At 40.9% G+C, this 26,335-nt stretch overlaps 1 protein-coding gene across 3 annotated transcripts in view; it reads right to left on the reverse strand.

Annotated features, from left to right (window-relative positions):
- Positions 1 to 26,335, reverse strand: part of CABIN1 (calcineurin binding protein 1) — a 129,491-nt gene that overhangs the window by 45,993 nt on the left and 57,163 nt on the right. For all 3 annotated transcript variants that reach the window (XM_067307303.1, XM_067307302.1, XM_067307301.1), the window contains one exon: positions 23,884 to 23,997. In XM_067307303.1, the coding sequence (XP_067163404.1) occupies positions 23,884 to 23,997 (114 nt within the window). The remainder of the gene's footprint in view (positions 1 to 23,883; positions 23,998 to 26,335) is intronic.

Below are 26,335 nucleotides of genomic sequence, written 5' to 3' on the forward strand. Positions count from 1 at the left end.
TTTCAATAGCGAGAAAGTCTCCACATACAGCTCCACAACGCAATTGAGTTTGAGTATTTTAAAGTAGGATGTCAGAGAGCTAAAAAGTTCTTTTACCAAAACATTCGAAGTTTTATGTCAACAAAAACACTCTTCATTCCCGGATCCCTTTCTTTCAAGCAAACAAAATGTTTAACTGCATACTCCTGCCCTGCAGCTGACATGCAGAATCCCTGTACTGACAGTATTCTTCATGTCTCTCAGTTTTTGGAATCTCTTCTGCATAATGACAAGCACGCTAACATATCAAGATGAAAAGTTACAAAATCCAAGTGTTTGAAAAATATTTCAGCATATTCATATGAAGCTTAAAAAGTAGCATCATCCATCTGTATGCGTCACAAATATATCACCAGATTAGACTCAAAATCTCAGAAAATACCAAAAATTAGAGGATCAGTACTTGGACACTTCAGAGGAATATCAAAGCATTTTAGAAAATGATACTAATCAAGCACCTGATGTTCTTTCTTGTGAGCACCAAACCAATAGGACACACTGCATTAGGAGATCCTTCTGAAGGAGATCTTTGAGGCTGAAAGAACAGAAATCAAAAGGTCCAGCGAACACTTGGAAGTTGTTTCCATGGCAGTTTTTGAAAAGAGATAACCCTCCAAAGTAATACCGCATGGCAGCTCATAAAATACAGTCAAATGATAATGATTTACCTACTACAGAAGAGGCTTTAGCTTAATTTCATCTTGACTAATATAAAATTACCTAGAAACATTTTCCTTAATGCATTATGACTTTTGGCTAAGATACATCATTAAGACACGAGTTTCTCTTACCTCAAAGCACTGAGAATGATCATGCAGCCATGGTGCCAGCTACTTTGGGGAACTGCATAAGGACTTTTCAAAAGAGTACATTTCTCTTCAGTAATGTCAGGCCCAGCTGCTCTTGACTGACCTGATAAGTATGAAAAAGTAGGCTCTTTCCACTTCTCAGGATGCTTTGAGGTAAATACAGCATGAAAACAAACAGATCTGGTCTATGGTACGTACTGCAACTTGCTCAGAAAATAATCATGTTGCAATTAGGAGGTGACAAACCAATGTAAAGCTGTAATGACTACCTCTGTTTAGGTGTTGGCAACGTTACACAAAATTTTCATTAGAGCTCTTATGACAGAAGACTCACATTTAGTAGTTCATGAGCCCCAACTTTCAAAATATACATAGACACAATTTTTGTAGCTTATTTAGGAACAAGTCAAGATCATGGAGAAAGCTATTAAATTTCACTGAATACACTGTGAAGTGATTTACAAAAACCAAGATAACTGCCTAATGGGATTTGGTGAGGAAACATCAATATTTAATACCTTGAATATAAACACATACCACCAACTAGGAGGAAATGTAAGATGGCAGATATATCAGGAATTATACTAAAAAATTGTACTCAACAGTTCACTATTACAGACATCAAACTCTAAAAGGCTTTCGTGAAAGTGCCCAGATTCGCATGTTCCATCACCAGCTGGTATCTGTATATATTCACAAAAACTGGAAACACAAAGAAATACTTGCACCTTTCATCAACATCGAGAAGAATGAAAGCAATGGACAGCCGAAACAAACAAAAATTTAAATTCCACCAGTATTTTGACAGAAGTAAAATGTCAGCAGGAGCTAGTGGAAAAGCCTTTTAATCTTGAATCAGAATCCTGTAAAGTCCGATTAGCGTTTTCTATTCCTTTTCTTTAATGTTGCTTTTATAAAGATACATGTTTGCAAACACATGAACTAGTTCATATTTGAAGCTCAGGTTCTGTCTGAGGTTTCACACTGGCTTAAGAATGACAGAAGCACACATCCTGGACCTCACACTGGTCCTGAGCTGAAGTTAAGGAGGAAGCAGCTTATTTAAAATAAGCAGTAAGAAACAAATACTCCCATAATAATGACGAGGAATCAGAAAGAGAGGCACACGGCGGTAAAAAAGAGTCAAGCCTCAGAGAAGACAAAATCCTCTCAAACAGTTAACAGTCTACATGAGTCTGCACGTTGAATCCTCACCAAATAAGATCTTCAGGTGAAGTTATTAGGACCTGACAGATAACTTATTTCATTATCTCTTCTCCCTGCACTACAAAAGCATCTATAGAACAGTTCCCTTCTCTGCCCAGCAAGTGGAGGCTCTGAACGACAGTCCTGACTGCTATAAAAGGCAAAAAATTCTCTTACTGTTATGCACCCCATTGCTAACCTCAGAATATCTTTTCTTCTCCAAATTTGATAGAAAAATCCTCGTAACAAAAGGGAATTTCATTAATCCTGCTTTTCAATTATTTTACCTTTCTTTTTTTGGGTTAACACCTAATGTTGTCTTGCTTTCACAGACTTCCAGGGCTCCCTCAGCAATACCAGGTTAAAAAGAATGTTCTTTATGCAGTTATAAAGAGTTAGGGAAAAATTTCAATTCAAGTAAACCTTTACACTGCAGTCTGCCTAGCACCCCAGCTAAAGTTGACTGATCTTTGATAACACCAGAGAAGCTATACATAAATTACCCTATTTACAATAATGCAAATCACAGCACACACAGGAGAGCTTCAATATTCAACCAGCAGCAATATTACAGCAGCTTCATCTGGCACAAGGCATGGCAGTGACTCAGATAACTAGGCAGAAGAGAAGGCACAGGCTGCTGGTGTTTGATTTCAGGGATATTATGAGATAGGAATTATTTGTTTGAGAACAACACGAATAATTATTGGAGGGAGGAAGAGTGAAGAAGGCCTCAACACCTAGAGTATTTCAGACTCTAACACGGATGCTAAAGCACCCAAAAGTCATATTATTGAGACCAGCTAGAATAATACCTGGGTATTCAAGATGTCAACCTGAATATGCTCCAATACAAAAGACACATCCTGCAGCTTGCAGGGTAATGGAAACTCTACAGCATATGCTTTAATTCCTAGATCTCCTAGATCTGCTAGATCTGCTTCATGCAAAATACCCACAGTACACACAAAAACCTGCTTTGTGCAAATAAACACATGCTGCAGCAAATTATAAAAAACCAGAAACATGAAGCTGCCACAGCCAGTGCCGCAAACAGCATGTGGCACTTGCTTCACGCACATCAGAATTTACTGCAATTAAGACATACGTTCTAAAATTATAAACATGTGACCAGACAAAGCTGACTGGTTTTAACAAACTGCTAATTAAACTGGAATCCTCTTATCCGCTCTCTCTTTAGCTGAATGAAGCAGCGACTGCTACAGTATAGTAGTTCATGCAAAATAGATACTGAACAACAGGCTTCTCTGTTAGGTCACTGCTAAGAAGGGGAATCTCCAGCGCGAGCCTGGCTGTCGTAGTCAAAACAGCAGAGTGCACACTAGAGATCACAGCTGGGCTGCTCCGTGCCAGACATGATTTTTACAGATCTACCATCTCCTTTTTCCTTCTAGGCATGAAAGCCGCCCGTTCGAAGCTTCAGGGCTGAACTGAAAACAAGGGTGTTAAATAATTCATCCCACTCGGGGGGGGGGGGGAGGAAGGAGACCAAGAAACCCCAAACGGCACCGACAGAACGCAACAGAAATCCCTCGCCCTTTCGTGCCCCCTTCCAAACTTCTCTCGACTCCTCCATTTCCCACTTCTCTTGGGATTTGCCTCTGTGCAGCAAAGCAGGTCTAGCAGAGCCTCCGAGGGAAGGCAGCCTCAACTGTGAACTAAGTGTTCGCAGCCGCGAGCACGAGTGTCAGCAGCGCCCGGGCGCCGCGGGCCGGCCCCGCTCGGGACGGCGCCCGCCCGCCGCGGCAGCCCCCGGGAAGGGGCAGAGAGCGCAGCCCACAAACGCCCTGCGATTCAGGGACGCCAGCAGCTGTTTACACCTCTGGTCAGAGCGCGGAAGGGGGAAGGAAAAAAAAAACACCAAAAACCCCACAACTTACTAGCGTATAAAATCTGTTCCTGCCGAAACGCAAGAGGGGCCTCGGCCAGCGCGCCGCTTCCGACGGGGGCAGCTCCTTCCCGCGCCCAGCTACGGCGCCCGGCTCGCCCCCGGCGGCATCGCCGAGCGCGGCCCCGCCAGCGCGGCCGCGTCGCCTCCGCCGAGCACGACGCGCTTCGCTTCGCTTCGCTTTGCTTTGCTTTGCTTTCCCTCCCCTCCCCTTCGCTTCGCTTCGCTTCCCGCCCGGCCGCGGCCCCGACCCGCCGCCCGGGCACGGGGAGCCCCCCCGGGCCTCCCCGCCCGCCCGGTTCCCACGGCCGCCGCGCCGCCCCCGCGCTCACCATCACAGGGGGCGGCGCGGCTCGCTGCGCCCCGGCGGCCCGCGGAGCCGGAGCGCGCCCGCGCCGCCCCCGCGCCCGCCCGCGCCCCACCTGCCTGCGCGGGCCGGGCCCCGCGGCGCCGCCGCCTGCGCGCCGCCGCCCCCGCTCCGCGCACACTTCCTCTCGCAGCGGAGCGAGCGCAGCCGCTGGCAGCCGCATACCTCAGCCCGCGCGGGGCTGCGCGAGTTGTGCTCTTTTGCAACTCGGTGCCTCGGGGGGGGGGGGGGGGGGGCGCCTGGCGGGGCAGGGCTGGAGCCGGCTGCTCCCCTGCCGGCAGGGCAGGCGCCGCCGGCGGGGGATGCTGGGCCCCGTGCGGGCCGAGGCTGGCCTGCAGCCATCCCGCTGAGGGCAAGGCAGTAAACAGCTGCTCCTGGCGCTTCGCAAGCACTAATAAAAACCAGTTATCTGCCCCCACCTGCCCGCAAAACCTTCCCAAAATATTCCGTGACCCGGCTTAACCCTGTTGGTGCTGTTTCATCTCTCTTCACCGCGCAGTCACCGAAGGCCCGTTTGCGACCTATTTTCCCCCCCGCCCGCAGCAGCGGCCTCCTGCCCCCGGCTGCCTCCTCCGTCGCGCTGCCGCGCGGAGCTGCAGCCATGGCTGCCCCGGCCTGCCGAGCGCGCCGGGCACGGGCTCGGCTTCTCCCTTCGCCGTGCTGCCCCATCGCACCTCCACAAGGCCCTTCACCGATCCGCAGGACAACCCTCCCGCCCGCCTCCTTGCATCCTCCCCTCGCCCGTGCCCACGTTTTAGCGGATCTCGTTCCTGCAATGCCAGGGGAGCGGGGCACTCCTCTCCGACCCCTCCTTCGCCACCTCCTCCGCTGGATCCTTCTTCCTCCCTCAGCCTGGTGCGGGGGGAGAACAAGGCCTGTCCTCATCCTCTCCCCCCACTTCCTTTCCCCTACTCCCCTCGCCATCCTTTCCACGATTTCTGTCATTCCCGCATTACGAAAGCCCGAGCGCATGCCAGTCAGCTGCCAGCCTTCGCCCCAGCCCGTCTCACCCCACATCTCAAACCGCGGCCCGCAAGCCTTTCCCAAGCTCAGCTTAGCACAGTCACAAACTTAACGTATCCCAGCCCGCACCCAGGCTCCGCTCCTGATCGTCTCCCTCACAGAAGTTCACACACTTATCTTGACTTCTTCCTTGTCCCTCGTCTGCAAGCTGGACAGTGTCTTTGGCTTCCTTCTCCTCGTCTTTCCTAAGAATCGCGTTTTTTTCCCCTTCTAATTGCTAGGATTATTCTGAAGTGCTCAAAATATATCCTGTTTACTAACAAAATTCATTTGCAAAGACTACCTTTCTTTCCCGTCATTTTAACCACTTTCTACCCTTCTTTTCATTCCTTCATTTATTGCTCTTCTCTTACCGCATCAGTTTTAAGCTTCTCAAATTGAATATAACTTGCCCCTTCTTTCTTTACACATACCTATTTATATATTTATTTATGCATTTAATGCTTAATAGCATCTTAAAAAAATGAAGAATAATTTAGTTATCCTATTTATCTTTTATAAAATTACATTAATCAACAATACCCTGTGTTTATCTCTCCATTTAAAGAGTCTGCTTTTTTGTTCTGAAGCTGAGATATCACTGTGGGCATTACTACACTTTAATAATAATACGTCTTCGTTGCCTCTTACATCTTGCTCCTGAAGGCAATAACCCATTCTGTACTTATGACAATGCAGTTTTGGCACCACCACTTCAAAAATCCATTAACCTTTAATCATTAGACTGTGTAACAGGGATTTATGTTTTAAATACAGAACTGAAATGAATACTTACTTTCTAAGCATTAATGCAAATAGGCTTATTTTTGACCTGCCATTTTTGATCTACTCATTTATTCACTGTTAACAGCAGAGCTCCCATTTCCTCTATGCACTGGAGTTTCTTCCTATATATTATCATTTATTTATGCAAATTAAGTAGTTGTTGTACCTGAAATTAAATACAACTTAAAATGTTTAAAAATAATAGCCTTAGGGCAGGGTGTTCACTAGATTGGAAATTATGTCACATAAAAATTCTGCAGAGCTAAATGCCTTTGAGCCATAAGCACAGCAATGTAAGGATCTTGTTTTCTAATTAATATAATTTAGGTGTTGCAGTGAACAATCATGGTTCCATGAAAAGCAGCAAGAACACAGACAACTTTAAATGGTGGTAAAAGGTAAACATGAATTATAATAATACCTAGTTCCTAGATTTCAAACTGCTTTACAAAGGAGTAAAGTATCGTTATTTCCATCTGACAAATACAGAAATGTATTCATGGACCCTTTTATAACAAATCAAGAAAATTGACTTTTTTTTAATATCACTAGTTGGAATATTCACTACACAACTGATTCATTATTGCTTTTGTATAGAAACATGATTTGTTGAAAGTCCATCACCAACTTCAACTGAGGAAACAAATTTGTCTCTTTAGAGGTTAAAAGGATATGGTTTTCATCCCAGATTATCCTCAATCCTGTCCAATGCCAAAAAGTTCCTTATTTTTTTCTCAGTTAGCATTTTTAGAAATCACCATGAAACCTCCCTCCCAGGCCTGCACTGCATACTCCTGCATTACACTTCATTCAGTTGTCTGAACCCTCACAAGCAAACTGAATTTTGCACTACTTGCATACGTACGTGTTCATAAATCCCGGTGCCACTGAGCAAGAAAATTCACATTTAATTACCTAATGCATAAAAATGCACAGGCTCAGTGAAGGGTTAGTGGCATCCCCTGTACTTTTGTGGAAACCAGCAATATATCGCGGTACTTCCACCTTCTGGATCTAGGAGATATATTATAGAGATGCCCTAAATCCACTAGTGGTGCAGCAAAAGGTGGGCAAATTTATTTGCTTGCTGTTCATGAAATGGGGGTAAACCTTCAGTGCTCAATTCAAAAATAATCTCCACTTATTTATGTATCCCCCAAACCGCACCCCTAAGCTACCTCTCTCTTGCTTGGATGGTTCTGCTCCTGCTCCAGACTCCCTTGCGAAATGGCTGTTGCAGAGGGCTGCCACCACCGTGCCCGTACTCTTGGTTCAGACATAATCCTACATAAGACAAGAGCAAAGGCATTTTTTTTCTTCCTTTTTTTTTTTTTTAAACACAGGGAAGTACTTGGGACATCTGTTTAAGCCTTCTGGCTAACTGGGGGTGAAAGATTATATATTTCCTTAATTATTTAATTACTCAGAAGACACATGTAAATGAGGGCTGTATAAACAGTTTACATCTACTGCTTTTTAAGCTTAAATTCAGTGATATAAGAACAAAAACAGTGCATCTTTGTGCATTTTGGCAGGGAAGAATAGATGGGAAAGACTGACAGAGCAATTATAGGGAACTTTAAACATGCCCAGAGTCAACAGGATGACCTAACATTTATCCTTTTAAAAATAATTACTTAAAATGAATACTTTCAGTTCAGTAAATACGTCTCTGTGAAAGACGAACAATTATTCTAGGTGCAACTGTTAATCCTCAAAGCCCATGTCCTATACCTGCTTTTTAGTTCTTTATGAGGGGAAATGAGGAGGACAAGACACTATTCCACACCAGTAAAAGATGACAAGTTTATATTTCTGTCAATGTTTCCTTCTTTAAGCATCTCATTTCATCAACTGGATTTTTTTTTTAATCTTCTGTGTCTTTAGATCAATAACACCGTAGGAAAGCTTAAGGAATGTCTCAGCCAGAATCACCTACTGGGATGTGAACTCTAGCACATACTCTCTAGTGCCACAGTACTAAAAGCCAGGGGGAAGTGATTTTACACATACAATTTTAAACATTTTTAACTCTTGCACACTGGGATTTCTTGATGAAGTGTTCTGGAGTGAATAATAAACATTCATAAAGATTCCCAACCTCTCTGCACTCTGGAGATAAGGATGCTAGCTTTACATACAAACACAGTACATGAGTTTAAGGTTTATATATACATATATTTGAAAATCTGTTCCACTTCCTTCAGCTCAGACATTGTAAATCCTAGCATGAACTCTATTTTCACTTAGCAAGACTAGATTTCGTCTTTTGTTTTAAGGAAGTAGGATGCTGTTTTCATTTAGGCATGGCATTTTTTTCTTGTAGAGACAAAGGCAATCTCAAGATGCTGGGGCAATGGCAGTCCTACAGGAACTAGAAACCATTCTTCCTTCAGCAGCACCTTTAACTCAGATTTTTCTAATCTTCTTGCAAACCGCCAGATAACAGTAGCTACCAGATCAGAACACTTGCCTAGAAAACCCAATCTAATCCAGAGGAGGAAATTTTATGTTCTTATACGAGTATTTTCCAGGTCAATTTCTCTTTTCCATCAGTGCTGAGACTACTGCGAGGAGACCATGACCGCAGAGCAGCAGAACAGGCTGCTGCAACCAAAACAAGATAGCTCTTAATAGCGATACCCGCATTAAAGCTAAACTCCCACAGTGGTCCGTGGGTAACAGGAGAACAGAGGTTAAGAAGAGTGAAGAAGACGGAGGGAAAAAATATAGTTCATGTTTCCTTGAATATTCACCAATTTTGTTCTCTGAAGATGATTTCCTATTCATCCACAGGTTTATATTTCTTGTTTATTAAGAGGTCAACAGCTAGAAACGGTGTCCATTTTACTTCCCTTGGAATCTCAAAGAGAAACAGAACAGCAAATGCCAAATCTGGACCTTCAGAGGACTTGTCTTTTCAACACCTGTCTCTTCAGTATTCAATAAGTAAGGGTAATTCAATCCTTTAGAACGATTACTACCCGTACATGAAAACTACAGCTCTGATTGTAAAAGGATATCTTAACAATTCAATACCATTTTATACCCCACTGGACAAGCTTACAAAACCATTAGAAATTCTTCTTAAAAGCAGGAATTTCTATGGATGAAGCTATTATTCGGGGAATTTCACATAGACCATATGCTGTCTTTTCTAAAGACAAAGCTAAGACAATAGAATAATATGCAGGTACCTAATTATTTGTCCACACTACATTTAAACCACTGTTGTTAAAGGACAAAGGGAAGAAGAAACAGTAAATACAAATGGAAAAACAGGAGGGGAATATGTCAAAAGGTAGCAACAGGAATAAGAAGAAATGAAAAGAGATTTAGAAGAGAAATCTGTGGTATACATCTTGCTGTCTTCACCTTGCAGCCCACAATACTTAAAAGATTTCAGATTCAGACTCAGCTCCTGGTGAGCCTTTCATTTTGCCAGCTTCAGGCAGCCGGTGGAGACAGCTCTCAGACAGAAGTTTTCAGGAAGACAGACACTTTGCTTTGCTTTACCTTATCGATTTGAGAACACATACAGATGCTGGAAATTTTATTCTAGCTCAATTATTCACAAAAAGCAAGCAGAGACTTGTCAGATTTTGAAGAGAGAAGAGTGGCATATTGAAAAGACAGTGACAAAATAACACAAAAAAATAGGCCTACACGTGAATGGTGTATCTACCTACACTGTCACAGCAATGCTGTGCTCAGAATATACTGCCTGTGATTTCTAGTGAAGATTTCTGAAAGAGGGTAATATTCACTGATTACTAATTTACAAAAATAAAAAAAAATAAATCGGAAAACAAAAAATCTAAAAAACCCTTCTGCTTGCTATTATCTAATCCTTTCCCTGTTCTCCCACACACTGTCAGCAGGTCACATCAACTGATTGTCTAAATCCCAAGCCGTAAACTCTCACAACATGAAATGTTTAAGGCGGTTAAGTCCTGTCTGTCTGATTCCTCCTCCTCCCTTTCCTAATTCAAACCTTTTTGCTTCCTGAGCACTTGGATGTTCCTAAAATAAACCCCACTGTCTCCAATGCCAGGTGACACAAGCTGAAATCATAACTTCCACGACATGGTAGTTGATATCTCTGAATTTCAGCATGGGACCAGACTTTCCAAAATTCCTCATCCAGATACAGATGATCTCAAAAGTACTTAAGATTGTTTTTGGGGGGAAATTTCTTCTTCTGAAATTCTGTAACCCAGCCTAGCAATGCTGAGAACCCAGGCATATCCACCGATCAAGAGCCATTAGACCCTGTGTTTCCTCCAGCTGGCACAGACACACTGTCCCACCCCTGACTGGTGAAGTATAGTGAGTACATCCTGAAGCTATCTCCACTCTTTTCTTTGTGATGGGAAATAGTTGAGACTGGACTTGGAAGTGTTTTTTCATTCTTTTTAGCATTTATACTTCTATAAGACATTAAAAAAAAACCAGTACTCTTGAAGCGCATTAGCATGACATCATGTTACCATCTTCCTCACCAAAGTCTTTGTTTTGGAAATCAGTCACAAGAGCAGGATTAAGTCCTCTAGGCAGCTTGCTACTGGTAGAGGTGACATTTCTTTCCAATTACAATTAAATTGCTTCCTTGTGCCTTTAAAAAGTAAGAGTTCTTTCATTTTATCCCTGCCTTAAAAGAGTCTATTTATTCTTCAGCCTCACTACTGTTCTTTCTCCTAGAATATACATACACACACAAACACACATGCACAGAGTAAAACTCAAGAAGCCCTTTATACTCCTGCTCCTGTTTAATCCCTACAAGACAAGAATTCACTACCTGCAGAACCCGTTTGATGTTGATGCCAAAGCAATCAGGATGCATTTTTCTATGATTTTTTTTTTTTAATTGGAGAAAATTGTGTTTCCTTTCTGGGGTGTAGATACGGATACATTGTGCTCAAGCACTGTAGACCACTTAAGAAACTGTGAAACATTTCTAGATTCCTTCTATGCTACTGTTTTGGAGGCTACTGTTGCAAGGTTAAGATGAAAATAAATCTGCATACAACAACGGCCACAAGACCCACAGGGGGCAAAGTCTAAAGAGTAACTCTTCCTGTACAGAGCACTAACTGGTGAATTTTCATTTACTTAAAGTGAAAAAACTAGTAAAAAGCAAAGCAGCAAGAACATCTCATTCCAAAAAATATGGAAGAGCTGCAATATTTTTGCTTGAAGATTTGTGCAGAGAAGAACCAATATGGAATAATTGTGTGAATCAAAAATTACTCCTAATGGTTCTAAAATGAATTTGACATCAATTTCAGATAATGAAGCCAATAACTTAAAGCTTTGGGTTTCTTTAATGCGGGGGGGGGGGGGGGGGGGGGGTTGAGTTCCCAACGTGAAATTAGGGGTTAATTGATCAATCTCAAAAAGTCCTGAACACCAATGCTTTTGTGCATCTCAGGTTAGATACCCATAAAAATGGAAGAATCCAAAAACCACTTTTGAAAACCTTTTTTTTTTTTTTTTTTAAACACTGTCCCTTGGTTTACCTTTTAAGATAAAATGGCTCTATTCCTACAATCTTGACCCATAAGCGGGAGCTTAAAGCTATGCTCAGAAGTTAAAAAGTTGAAAAGGAAGATGTCCTTACTTGGATTCCAAGTAATATCTGAGAATATTAGAACTGAAAGCATTTCTAAATCTCTCATCATTCTCTTTTTCCTGTGACAGAGGTGTTTAATTTTTCATTCCCATCAACTCTGATACAAGAGAAAGACCAGCTAGCATTAATTTCGATTTTCGTTGGTTTCTATTGCTTTTATACCTTAATGTTTTATTTACAAACTATATGGAGTATTGCTTATTTACTTAAAGATGTTGCAACCAAAAAATAAAAAAACTAGGGTTTTTTAAAACATATCTGGCAAAAGCTTATCCTTCCAAAAATCTCAGTCTTTGTTTTGAATTAGCTTAACTTTTAAAAAATTCATCTGTATACTTAGTTGCACATTTTATTTGAAAAAGCTAAAAAATGTAAAGTGTTGTTATTTTTGGTCCTGAAAGCAACACTCACTTTAGTATAATTATTTCAGAATAATACTTTTTATTTTTTGTTCATTGGAAATAAAATCAGAATGAATATATCCTGACCTAAAACCTTCTGTTGGGAAGTAATTCTCAGTGAGACCATCAGTAGAGAGCAGTCAGGCTAAGGGCAAACAAACAAAATCAGATGTTTTTCCTTTTCATCTGGTGGAACAACTACTTCATTACAGGTAGGAAAACATCACCTTTCAGTGTCACCAAATACAATTTTTAAAGTAGTTTATTCCTTAATCAGTACTTCAGCTACAAAGTAACTAGAATAGGCATTTTGTTTTAACACTTATGTTCCTATTATAAGTATTTCCCCTTGCAATAAGAGGAAAATGTTTTTAAACCCATTGCACAACATTCATGTTGAAAGTCCCTTCTTAATTATACAACTAAATAGGCCTGTAATCTGTACTTTTAAAAAAAATCTTATTTATGACTCTATTAAAGTCTTTTAACATTGAATCCACTACTAGCTGTGGTACACAGACTGTAACCATAAAAAATATACTGTCTGTATTGAGCAGATCAGTCATGACAGAAGACTGTTGAAGTGTCATAGAGTTTGGGACGGCTACAAGCTTCTCGGCAGAGGAGCTACGCAGGCAGAAGAACGACAGCACGCAGCCTGGCTTCAGCTTTGCCCTCATTTTTCCCACTGGAAATACAACAGCCGCTATAGAACCAGGATCGCTCAGATAAGTGGAGCTTGATGACCCTGAAATAGTATATTTGATAGCTATACCAAGAATTAAAAAAAAAACAAAAAACCCACAACACAGACTCTTAAACCCTTTGTGCAGTCTGTCACAAGGAACGAACTAGTTATGCGTAAACAGAAATCATTTTGGTTTTTATACCAAGCTCATTAAATTACCTCAAACACCTGAGCCATTATATTAATGACTCTTACTGGATCCAGTCTACCAAACAGTATACATGGAGTAACTCTGAACAGATAAATATTAAAAAAAAAAAAAAAGAAAAAAGGACCTGGTAGGAGTTTTTCATTTCTGATTTTGATTTTGTGTCAGCAAACCAAAAGGCTGACAAAATTCCTAATTCAATCCGAATACCCGTTAGGAAGTGCTTCAAGTGAAAGCTCTGTGTTTTTTCTGATCTTGCTTCTTCTAACCTATAGAAAAATTAACTTCATAAAAGCCAAATCTGTGAAACTGTCTATTGACAGGAGGTGAGTAATCCCACTCACGGCAATGAAGCATAGGCAACTGCGGTGAGCAAAGGTCACACGGCTGCTGGAAATCAGCCATGTTTCACTCCGGCTCTCGGAGGAACTTCCTTGTCGTGTTACTGCCACCGCACTACAGCCGAGTGCTCCAGGGGAGCGAGCTAAAATACTGCCCGCCATGGACTTCTTTACTTTCACTCAGCCACTCGCTCCCATTTTCTTTTAATTCCTTTCCGGAGGCTTAGCAAGTCGTCCCGTTTCAGCGGTCCACCCTCGTAGCGTCACATATTGGCTATCACGCAAACGCCAAAAGGTGTTCGTACTATTCCAGGAAATCCTACCTCCTCCACAGGAGCCAAGGAGTCTGGAACAATAACACACGCTACACAATATTCAACCTTTTTACTCCTCTAACGGTAGGAGTTTTGCCAAAGACAGAGTACTATTAGTCAAACAACTCCTGCTTCAGTATCTTTATCTAAGCTCAACACAGTGATACTGCCGTCAGCTGGCAAACAGTTCAGCACACACCAGCTACAGCACAACAACAACGTATCTTCCTACCTATCATCATCTGCCATCTTATCTCTTCACCCCCATCTTATCCTTTTTAGTTTGGTCAATTATATCCTGCTGTATCCATTAAATTAAAAATATTTATCTATAAATGCTTTCCACTTGCACACACACATACACAGACTTGTACCACTCTGCTCTCATCCCACATTCTCCTGTTTTCATTTTCACACGGACGCAATGTATAGCTGTGAAACATACTTGGATCCTTCTGCTGAGAACTGTAATTCCAGGAATATTTCTCATGACATATGCTGCTTTAATAAATAAAATTACTTTCACTATTAATTTTCTTCTTTTCATAAAGATGAAAGTTATAATAAATGACTGTAATGCCAGGCAAATTGAAACAGCACAGGTGCAGAATGAAATCGTGACAGGGTTTCAGAAAGGTGGTATGATCTGTGCGTCTAATGGTAGCTGTTTTTGTATTCACTTACTGCCATTTGGCTCCTTTAACCTTCAGAGTAAGGTAGGTCTTTTACAGAGATAAGGTATAAGAATGAAAAAACCTCACTGTCATACCTGGAATGGGGAACAGACGAGTGCCATACTGAGCAAGAACAGATGCAGACTGACAGCTGCCTCAAAAGCAGTCCTGCAAGCATCTTCAAAATGAAATATATAGAAATAGAGGAAACTGCACTGATTCATGTCACAGAAATGTCTTAACATACAACTGGTAGAAACATCTCATGAAATACATACAGTGAAAAAAAACATACTTCATCTTGGTTGTTTCCCATACAGCTTCACCTAAGAGAACTGTTGAAGAAAATTACTCTGTGTTGAATAGTTCTTGATTCTGGCTATACATCCATTAAATTTCTGTTCCTCAGAAAGTTCTGCTATTGGTTTCAGAACAGCAGGAGAGGGTATATAAAGACAATGAAGTTTGGCTGCAGGCACATAGACACTACATGTCTGTTCAACACTCATCTGTGCTCTACACACTGCTACTAAATTTTAAAAGGACTTATGTCAAAGCTTTCTATCAAAGGCTATGAGAATTTGTAGTAAAAAGGAAAATGCTGATGCCAGCTAATTAAAAAGCTAAGATTTTACTTAGATTTGCTTCTAAAAGTCTAAATTTACTCTTTTTTGGTCTTGTTTGCTTTGCTTTGTTTATGCACTGGTCCACACTGACGTAACACAGTTCTTGCCATTTATTTCTATGATAAAACTAGGATTAATAACTCAGTAAGAAGCTATAAGAACTAATCTGATAACCAGACAGTAGGCATACAATATAAAAACATATAATTTAAAGGCCTTTCATGGATCATTATCTTTAAAACTCTGTTCTGCTATAATATTAAAAAAACTATTTAGCTTTTTCTAAATCATATTTAAACTTTTTTTAATGGAAAGAACCTAACCTAAGTTTAAACTAACCCCATCAAGTGTCTTAAGGTGACTCTCTGATCCATATCTGACACACAGTTGGCAGATGGCAAAATCAAATTATGGATTTATTCATTGCACATTTGTAAAAGGACACTCATGCCGTAGTATCCCAGCAAACCAGCACCTTCCAAAGGCTGTTTAGAGCGGATAAAACAGCTGCAGCTCAACTTTTAAGATCCAGCTTTAAAACTAGCTGCTTTATGTCTGTAATATGTCCTAGAATCTTCATGACAACCTCTCTTCTGCAAGGCCATATCTTCAAATTATTTCAGCGTTATTTGTTCCCTAGCTTACCTTTGTCTAGAAATTCATCTACTCAACAAAAGAAGAAATTTTTCCTAGGGAAACAGAATAGAAAAAATAGCTGTTTAATATCCACTGGCACAAGCGACAGTTTAAAACTCCATGCTTGTATCTCCAGGGATTTAGATTTATTGGCATCTTTACTAGCTGGGTCTTGGAAGCCTGCAAAGTTAGCCAGAAAGAACAGCGTGTATATATTGAGACAGAAAACTCTGTGAACGACGGACATTTTTCACTGATGAGTTCTGTTTTTCCAAGAGGATGGAGCGAAGAACTGTAAATAACATGCTGGGCAGAGGTTGAAAAAGTTATCTAGCTTTTTATAGCCAACTTTAAGACTTCATTGCTTATTGGGTTTCTGGTCTTAATCCAATCACTATGAAAGTTTCATTTGCACAGTTAACTCCTTGCTTACCTGTTTTGAGAGTTGGCATTAAGGTTTAGATTTGACAGAACAAACCCACTTGCACTGACTACAAACATTCTTTCAGTTAAAACTCTCAAAAGCCTGGGCAGGAGATGCATGAGTAGAATTACATTAAATTTACAAATTAAAAAAATGGGATAAAGAAGGAAAATGGCTTGCCACTGGCCAAAGAACAACTGTCAAGGGCAGAGTCAGAAAAGAAATCTTGAGACTCTCATGACAGGGGCAAGTAGTATCATAGTTTTTTGTTTCCTCCTTCCCCCTTCTCCCCCCCCCCCCCCCAAACAGAACATATCTGCCATGCTAGACAAGAAAAACAATGAAAATTAATAGACTTACTTAATTAAAATATAAAGATTCTCCAAAAGCTAGCATTTTCCACACAGAATGTCTGCCTGCTTTAAATATAAACATTAATATCAGTAAATTTAATACAGAGGCAGAGAAAACAACACTAATTCTCTTTCATACATTTATTTATGCAAAAATTATCCTTCAGTCATGTTTTCAGAGAAGGGCTAGGCTGTCCCCTCATTATGTATTTTAAGGAACCAAATTATCCAAAATCTAAGCTTTCATTTAAAAAAAAAAAAGTTTCTAGACTTGAGGCAAAATTAACCTCCTAAATATAAATTCTATTTAACCAAGGCAAACAAGCCTTCCTTAATCTGCAGGCAGGTGAGACTGATTAGTTAGTATGAGCTCCCCTATCCTCTGTTCGATGGACAAGTAAGCCCAGAGCAGGGAACTACGCATCTGAGCCTGCGACACGGAGCTGCGGCGCGGAGCAAGGTGAGTTGAAGGAAAATGGAGGAAATCAACAAAGACCAAAAAGGACGAAAGCCAAGGAACAACGTAGGGGAAGAACTGATCTGGTTTCAGCCTTCCAAACCATCCATTTGCCAGACTCTTGCAAAAGATGAAAAGAAAAACCATGATAGGGATCAAGAAAATGTACATGTCCTTTAGCTTATACTGCAATCACAAAATTAACTGCCATTTATAGAGTTGATTTTATTTACAAATTAAGTCATAGAATTATAGAATAGTTTGGTTCAGAAGGGACCCCTGGAGGGTTTTTAATTCATTCTTTAGAAGCTTTCTGCACTAGTATCTCTTTACCCAAAACAGAAATGGTTTCCTCACACAGCTGAACAACAACAGTTTTATAATGACATTTGGCAGGAATGTAGGAAAAGCAATGACATGCTTACTAAGATCCCAGAGAAAGCAAGCTAGGCAGGTAGGCTGTTAATGCAACGTATTGCCCACACAGTATAGCAAGGTCACCGGTTATCTCTTGTTAAAGAGGGGTACTGGATGACCTGCACAGCCGTGGCTCATGCGCGCCCCTTCCCAGCAGGTCCCTTGCAGCGTTGCGCCTCCTAACAGCACACCAGGGCACTGCTCGCTCAGTGCTACTTTCCGAATTGTCAAACCATTTCATAAAGTAGCTGCCTCTTCCTGACAGATGAAGAAAATATGTATCAGGGAGTTGTCTTTTACTTAACTTAACCTCTGAATACTTCATAGTCAGTGAAAGCTAGCAGTAAGAATTTGCATTCACTGAATGGCACTGTTACAAAGCAGAAAACCATCTTTTTCAGAGCCCATATCCTACACAGTGAAGAATACAAGTATTTCATGGCTACAATATAACCATCTCCTGAAAAGACTAAAGACAGTTCAATCTTTTAAAGTAGGTGAGGACTTAACCATCCTCTAAACAGATGTGTCCATCTCCCTACCATATTAAGAAGCATAAATACATTAGACTACTAACAAGTGTTTTCATCACACTATTGTTACCATTCTGTTTTACCCAACTACATAGAAGGTCAGTGTTAATGGTGGTCATCTTTCCTAGTCATTTTTTCTGTATACCACCTATGAAACGGTATCAACTCTAATAATTTGCTTCAAGTATCTTCCAGCTACTGGAATCAAAAGAATTATTATTATTATTATTATATATTTTTTAGAAGAAACATAAGGCTGTTTTGATTCCTTTATGATTTCTATTCCCTTGTGGTTACATAAAAATGGTATTCAAAACACTTAAAAGTGAGAAGGGCAAAATCAAATAACTTTACACCCTTGTGATTTCTGGGATGTCACTAATTTTTTTTTTTTTTTTAATACTTGGGTCGGCATCCTCTCATGCTCATTTTCACATTGAAGTATTAGAAGTGCTAAAAAGACCAGTATTTGTTCAGAGAGTTGCAACCAATCATGAATACGCTTAAATATAACCATTAATTCTCTTAGAGCCCCCCTATATGATTAAACCCCCACTCCCACCATACTGAGGCAGAATCTCAACTCACACAGATAAACAAGTTTCTCCAAGTTCTTTCCCTTTCTCTGGAATCTGACTCAAATGGTGCTACTCCTCCCAGAAGACAAATGTTCCACATCGCAAATGCCTAGGAGCTGGAAGCACAATTTCCAGGAGAAGACATACACCATCTATGAGGAGGACGAGAGTAACCCAGATCTATTCCCAACCAAGGACAGGAAGGAGAGCAGAGCCTCTTAGTCTGCTGTTGCCTCTACTTTCAGGCTCTTCCAGGGCACAGTAAGAAACAATGAACCTGAGGCTTCAGCCAACTTGACACAATCAGCCTTGAGTTGCTGCCCTTGGCCCTGCAGGATATTTGGGGATTCTTCTGGTCAACATTAGCAGCTACCCCAGGCTGGTCAGAACAACAGTCTAGGATAGGAACCTGCTAGATTTCATTCTTCCCTTGGATAACATATGGCTAGCTATCCCTGTCACATCACATAGCCAACAGAAACATCAAATTCTGTAACAGATTTTGCATTTTAACTTAAGTCATGGGAAACACTAATGCGCAGGATACACCTCAGGAGCCTAGACAGAAACAAAAGAAGGGCTGTACTAGATCAGAAGAAAAGCCCCTACGCTCAGTGCCATATTTCTGACGGTGATCAGTAATAGATGTCTAAGGGAAGGTATAAAAGCAATTGGAGTAAACAATGAAACTTCCTTGATATAACTTCCCAGCTTCCAGGAGCCCTGAGGCAGAGTTGTTGGCTTTATTTTTAATAGCACCGATGAACTTCCACGAATTTCTATTATGGCCTTCACTTCCTACATCTCAAATTCACCCATCTAGCTCTGCTTGTACAGAATTACGAAGCAGAGCCAGTCCTGGCAGCTTGCTCTCCTTTTCACAATCAACTTTCGGCTGATAAGACAAAGAGAAGCAACTCGCAGAATCTGAAACAGAACTATAGAAGGAACTTCCTCTGTTACTCTACCCGTATAGCTAGTGCCCACTGGCTATCACTGCCCTATAATAAGAACTATCCCTAGAAACTTGTAGCACCAGCTTTAAGATGTTATTTTTTCAATTGCTCAGTGTCCAGAACTTTCAGTTCTGCAAAGCACAGGTCTACTGCCAGTGCCCAGCCACACTTGGTATGAACAAAGCCAAATTAAAGTGAAATCACTTCTATCTCTCAGCTGCCAGATCCCTGGCTCCTGATGAATGCTGCTACCTTAGTTTGACCCTGCTTACTCAGATCACAGAATGAAGAGCTTTGGGGACACAGCAGATTATAAACATACTGTGCTTCTTTTCAAAGTAAAATTAGAACAATTATCCTTAACAGTTTGCAGCCTCGCAAGACTTGATGCACATGAATGTCTGAATTATAGTATATTGTGTGTATGCGCAGCACATATTTTCATATGTGGGGAACAATTACCAAAGATGGACACCAAGATCTTTATTACAATAGATTATTATTACATCTTCCCCCCCCCAAGAATGTGCCCAGAAAATACAAATACTGTATAATAAACCATATGGAGAAGTTACTGATACACTGAGCTCAACCATCAAAATGCTTCTTCCACAATCACCACCCACCCACAGACTGATGAATACCCATCATCTGTGCACAGAGTTTAACTTTGTTTTATTAATAGTGGCATGATATCTGAACCAAAAAAGCACCCTACTATATAAAGCAATATTTTGGGTCTTTTTCCTAGTGAATTGATTTCTAATTTAGTTACTATAGAAACCATTCTGGAGATCTCTTCAAGTTAAAAAAAAAAAGTCTCTATATCTATTTACACACACACACACACACACAGAGAGAGAGAGAGAGAGAGAAGAGGAAGAATGCTGGAGAGCACTCGTACATGCAGGTTATAGAGAAATGTGTAACTGGGCAAACAAAAAGACATGGGTATTCATTTAGAGAAACACAGCTAAAACTCCTGCGTGTCTAACTGCAATAATCATTCATACAATGATTCCCACCACTGGACATGCAAATACCTCCGGTCCTAGCTGTAATGTCAGGGCTGTTTTCTTCTGTCTGAGAAGCAAGTAGGTACAACAATGCAGAAAGCATATTTTTCTTGAAACACAAAGAGAAGTTCTGTGCACCCTGACATTCTTCTAATATGTCAAACAAGAAGATAGCAGGGCTAAGCAAACATACCTTTTTTCCTCTCATTCTGAAATCAGTAATAGATAATTTCAAAGAAATTTTAACCAAAGCTGAGTGACAGCTAACAAATTAGACAACAGAATGTGACACACAGATTCAGACCTGCAGTCCTTCAGTAAAATTTAAAAGGAGACAGCTTTACCCAGGTTTATTTCTTTTCATACAGTGCTCTCATAAACATTTCATAAATAATTCTACTAGGAGTATGCATGATTTATAAAATGTCTGGGAAGAGAAGGCTGGCACAGTCCCTACTAGTCTTTGAGCCGCTAGCTTTCCCTCTCACACGCTGTTGTTTGTACATGTAAAATTGAGTCAGCTATATTTTCAACAACCCTGAGTCTTCTGTACAAGAGATTAAAAACACTAACCCTACTGCTTCAGAAGAAAAAGGTATTTCAATAATAAAGTATCTACAGAAAGCCATTTAGACATTCATTTAACTCTTTTGTATCATAAAGCCCAAAGAGCTCTCAAAAAATAAAACCAAATGCGTTACATGGAAACAAACACTTTAAGCAAAGTGTTTATGTTGAAAATACCCCTGGAGAACATTAATAAGCTTAGGAAATCTTTTAAAAGTTGGGCATTTTATTTATAAGATTAGATGTGACTGCATATTTGTGTAGAGCTCTGTAAAGTTGTATTTTATCACTCGATTCTGTATGTGAAGACACTAGCGGGGACAGTGGGCTGTAATACCATCTGTATGCAATGGATGACACACAAGTCTGTATTCTCAGCACTGACCCAGATGGTGCAGCACATTTGCTTTCCCACTGCCTGGCTAAGAGCTTCGGATGAGAACAAACTATTTGAGGTTTAACCCAGGCAAAATCAATGAAATGTTAGAGAGATTTTTTTCCAAGTTGTTCACAGATTCAGGTTTGTACAATTCTGGAATGTCAGATGACACTAACAGCTTTTTTTTCATGGACATTTGTAGCCATGTCTCTCTTGGATCTGGGTTTTCTCACTATGCTATGTCTGTGTCATCTGTATTGGATTACTGCCATGTGTTCTACACGGAGTGTTATTTGAAGAGGGTTTTGAAAATGTACCTGGTAGAAAATGAGATCACCAAAATATTTTATCATGCTAAGCTCATAATGCATACTGTACCTGTTCAACAGCAAGACTACACGGCATGTCTGCAGGAAAAGTCAAGATGTTAGCACCAGTTCACAAAGACCTCCAGAACTTGATTTGGCTGTCTGAGGCACTCCATGTGCTAGTTATACTTGTCACCATAGCTGAGACACACTGGGGCACTCGAGATAAGAGTCCCCAGACTGAAGTGTCTCAAGGTTGGAGACAGCATTCTACATGGAGGACTCTTGACTAACACTGTCTTCATATATTGGCAGACCTAAGTTCAAGCCAAGAACATCATTTTCACCATCTTCTTTCTTTTCTTACAGTACTGCCTGTATATTGCACTGGGCTGTAGTAGAAGTGTGTACCTTCTGTTGAAGATTATCTTTTACTTCAAAATGTTTAATTTCTTATTAAAGAAAATTAATATCATTAAATTAAGGGAAATAAGTACTTTTAAAATCAAAAAACAGAATTACTATACAGGTGTTTAGTATCTATGCTAACATTTTTCATCCTTCAGTGTATAAAGAGATTGCTCTATGGAGTCAGGAACAACTTTTTAAAAATGCTGGGAACGTCCAACTATGGATATGATGGGGTCTAGCTTTAAATTAAATTATCTAACATTGACACTCAAAAATTAGATATGAAATACGTCAACCACTGGTCTCTCCTAATGTGGTAATTCACATTTTCAAGTGGAAACACTCCCTTATGCACATTGCTTAGTTCTCCACTGCTTGCCTTCCTCATATGTGAAAATATAGGATACTCTGGACACTTAACCCTGCAATAATGAACAAGTTAGCCTTGATCAAGCAAAGCTCACATTTAACTTTAAGCGTGCTTAATAATTTCATTAACTTCTGTGAGAATACTTGTGTTAGCTGGATCAGAGCCAAGACGTTTACCAGCCTGAAGAGTTAGTGACTGAGACTGCAGGATTCTTGCAGAGAAAGCAGGCAGATATTGCAGGGGAATAACCAGTACAAAGTTCTATAGTCATCAGCCAGATCACAACTGTGTGGTCTAAACCCTGTCAGACTGACGGTATTTATTAATCAAAGCTTCTTTTCAAAAAGATGGAATGAAATAGAAGGCTTTTTGGAAACTGATCCACAATACAGTTTGGAATCACTGTCAATATTTCTTAGTTGTTCAACCTAGCTGAGGGATTACAGTCAGAGGACAGCACATATCATATTTAACATAAGTTTGCACAGAGGTGCTAATTAACACAACAGAGAGCAAAGAAGATGGATGTCAACAGGTGCAAAATGGAAATAAATGCCACAGGAATTAAAAATATTAAAACAGAGCTAGGAACATAGCACTGGATAGGTAAGCAGAGACTTAAAATTCTGTCTTTGCAATCACAGGCAACCAACCATACAACAAACACAGCCCAGAAATACAAAGCAGAACATCTCCAGGCCCTTTTCACACATCACAAGCCACAAAACACCTACCGAATCCTATCACAAAAGAGCAGGAGCCACGAAAACTAGAACATATCTCAGAAAAGCAGGAGATACTAAAGACAACATAAATATCTTAAGTCTCCACCACAGCAGGGAATTTGCTAGATGAAAGTGCTCAGATGAGCCTCAAAAGTACGCTATGTGCCACGTTACTGAGCAAGGCGGAGATGCTCCTGTGGTCTGAAAGACCCCAGAGGCGCAGGGACAATCTGCATGATCGAGCTGCTGCCCTGCATGGCCGGAAGCTGCTCGGGCTCCTCTTGCTGCAGAGAGGCGCTACCAAAGCTGAACACAGGAAAGCTCCTTCCGACACCTGAGATTTCTTGGAGCAAGGTTTTGTTTGTTCCAAGAAGTGCAAGTCTAGCTGAGACCGAGTAAACAAGGAAGAGGATAATTAAGAGGAACAGATTCAGAATTTTTATAGAGGTTTCAACCACCAAGCATACCACTACCAAATATATGGTAAACAATGTACAACTGAGAACCATTGGTGCTTCCCTCCCCATCTTTTTAAGCACATCAGGAATAAACCCTCTCCATATTTTCCTTCAGAGGGGAGAACCCCAGCAAATTCCTCTGTAATACAACTTCACCTTTTGGGTGGCTCATTTAATGCCCCTGTGCTGAATCCCATGTTACCACCCCTCTGCGAACCGTGCGAAGGAGAAGCAGGTGTTAAGCCACAGCTGAGAAAGTACTGGTATGTTTATCAACGGTATAAACTTACGTTGAAGAAATTCGTCTTGTTCCTCTCGCAGAAGAGGCCCTGCGCCGGCATGTGCTTCAGCTGCTGCCAGGGGCTGCCGCTGCCCAGCAGCACGTCGCGGGCCCACTGCAGGTTCTGCGGGAAGAGCAGGGGGCACGTGAGTCGCTCGGGGCTCGCGCCACAGCTAAAAGTACTGCACATTCCCTGGCTTTTATTTATTAACCGACAAGCTCCTTTCTCATTTTCCCGGGAGCTGCTGCGTGATAGTTAAAGCTTCAGTTCAGATGGTGTTTGAACGTGCGGCTCGGTGACGTCCCTCTGTGGGGAAAAGCAAGCTCGTTTCACAGAGCGAGCGCTCGCACTGATCGGCCCTGGCGGAGGCGGAGGATTAGTCAATGCCCTAAAGCTTCTGAATCCAACCGCATAACATCAGGTTTGGGGGTTTGGGGGTTTGTCCCCCCCCTCCCCCCCCACACCCTTTTTTAAACTGACTTGGACTGTTCTTCGTTTCCTTGAGATCCACCATCCATCTCCGGTCACCTAGAGAAATCTGAACTGTAAATGTATTTAATACTTTTTTGTTGTTGTTGTTGTTGTTGTTGTTAAAAGCTGAATTATAGTTATCAGGATAAAATATTTTCTGTATAAAACAAGAAGTTTCTCCCCGAACAGTGGAAACAACTGGCCAGGGTGTCCTAGAGGCTTCCTCCACAAGCCAAGCCCCCTCAGAGGCACCTTGGCACCCCCGGGCCCGCCATCCCGCCCCTTCCCACAGCTGCTCCGGGTTGTCCAGCTCTTCCCCCCTGTGGCTGACACTACCACACTGTTTGGAGCTCAAAAAACATGTCCTGGCCAGCTGGCAGGCCAAACAGAAAAGGCAACCCTTAAGCTTAAACTGCAGCTTTCTTTTAGTAGTGACGTTCATTTAGGCCTTTTATCTCTACTCCGCCATTGATATCCATGTAACTTTACTTAATCTCTGTGGAAAATTCTATGCCTGTCATCAAATTGGATTAATATTACTCAATGAGTTAATGGAGAAAGTATTGGTAAGGGACTAAACGAGAGACAAAGATCAAAAATTCATAAAAGTATTACCCTCGAGGAGCTCAGTGCCCGACACGAACATCTCTTGTGCTAGGTGGGAACTAGGATCAGCTGTTGGTTCTGGGCAAAACACGCCACTTAGGAGTACTAACAGATGGGCCAGTTATTAATTGTAAGGTTTCACTGACAGAAGTTTTGCTTTACTTCAGTTTTTCCTTCAATGACTTCCTGACTTCTTAGCTGAGAGTCAGACTGGCTTTTTTAGAGGATGACAGCTTTACTATAGAAAAGACAAAAGAAACAGGAAGATGTTTTGTTCTATAGAGACAAATGACAATGTTGGATTCCAATTTGTGTTGGCTGGAGATGCACTTCTACAAACCATAAATTTGATAGTCATGTCCATCCAACAAGTAATATCACCTCTAAGTTGTAATATCACCTCAATACTCTTTTTTGGTTATTAACAAGTTTCCAGGATGATTCTTAGCTTGTTTTCCAGATGTTTTTCTTTGCAAGAATCTGGGGAAACAGCAGAAACCCTGCACGGTCCCAAGTGCTTCTGTCCTAATGACAGTGTCCATGTGGGAGTCTTCAATGTCTTACCAGATTCAGAGCCTCCCCTCTGGCAAAATGCCAATTATGGATTCATGTGCAAAAGAGCTGAATTTTGGAAATCTCAGACAGTGACTTAGAAATGATAAAACTACTTCATTCAGAGAACTGATATATGTATTCATATAGGGACCTTCATGACTGCAAACATGAGACAGTCAAGGGGATTTGGATAGCCTCCCTTTAGTGTGGGACAAATGCATGTTCATTCAAAAATATCACAAGGTGCTTTCTGGCTAGTCAGGGGATCAGCAAATTTAATTATTATCACAGACTGTCAAATTTAATTAAGATTAAAGAAAGCAAATTATGTAAACTTTAACTATACACTTTTCCTACTGTACTGCTTCTGTAACATATATTTCTGTAATCAAATTAATCTAAACCTGTACAATACTCTGAAATACCTACAGAAGAAAATACAACACAGAAAAGAACCCACAGGAATCTGGTCTTCCATGAAAGCCAGTGGTAAAGCAGTCTTTAATGTCAACACAGCAAGAATTGATCCTTAAGTTGTATTGCTATCAAAAGTGTATGAAATTCTCCATTTTATTTTTGTGAACTAAAAATGGATGTATCCCCATTTAAGGAAGAGATGGCACTGCCTCATTCAAAGTTACTCAGTAGTCCATCTAAGGATTTCTGTGTTACACTGATTACACTGCGCCCTACTCTGGGCCACAAAATCTATTTTTTCAGAGCTTAATATGCTAAGGAAATGAATCCTGCAAGTTGTGCCTTAAAATTTTTGCTTAGCACAATCTTCTTAAAAAAATTAATGGCAGCATACTTCACAAGTCTGCACATT

This window comes from Apteryx mantelli, chromosome 17, assembly GCF_036417845.1.
Source record: "Apteryx mantelli isolate bAptMan1 chromosome 17, bAptMan1.hap1, whole genome shotgun sequence".
NCBI lineage: Eukaryota > Metazoa > Chordata > Aves > Apterygiformes > Apterygidae > Apteryx > Apteryx mantelli.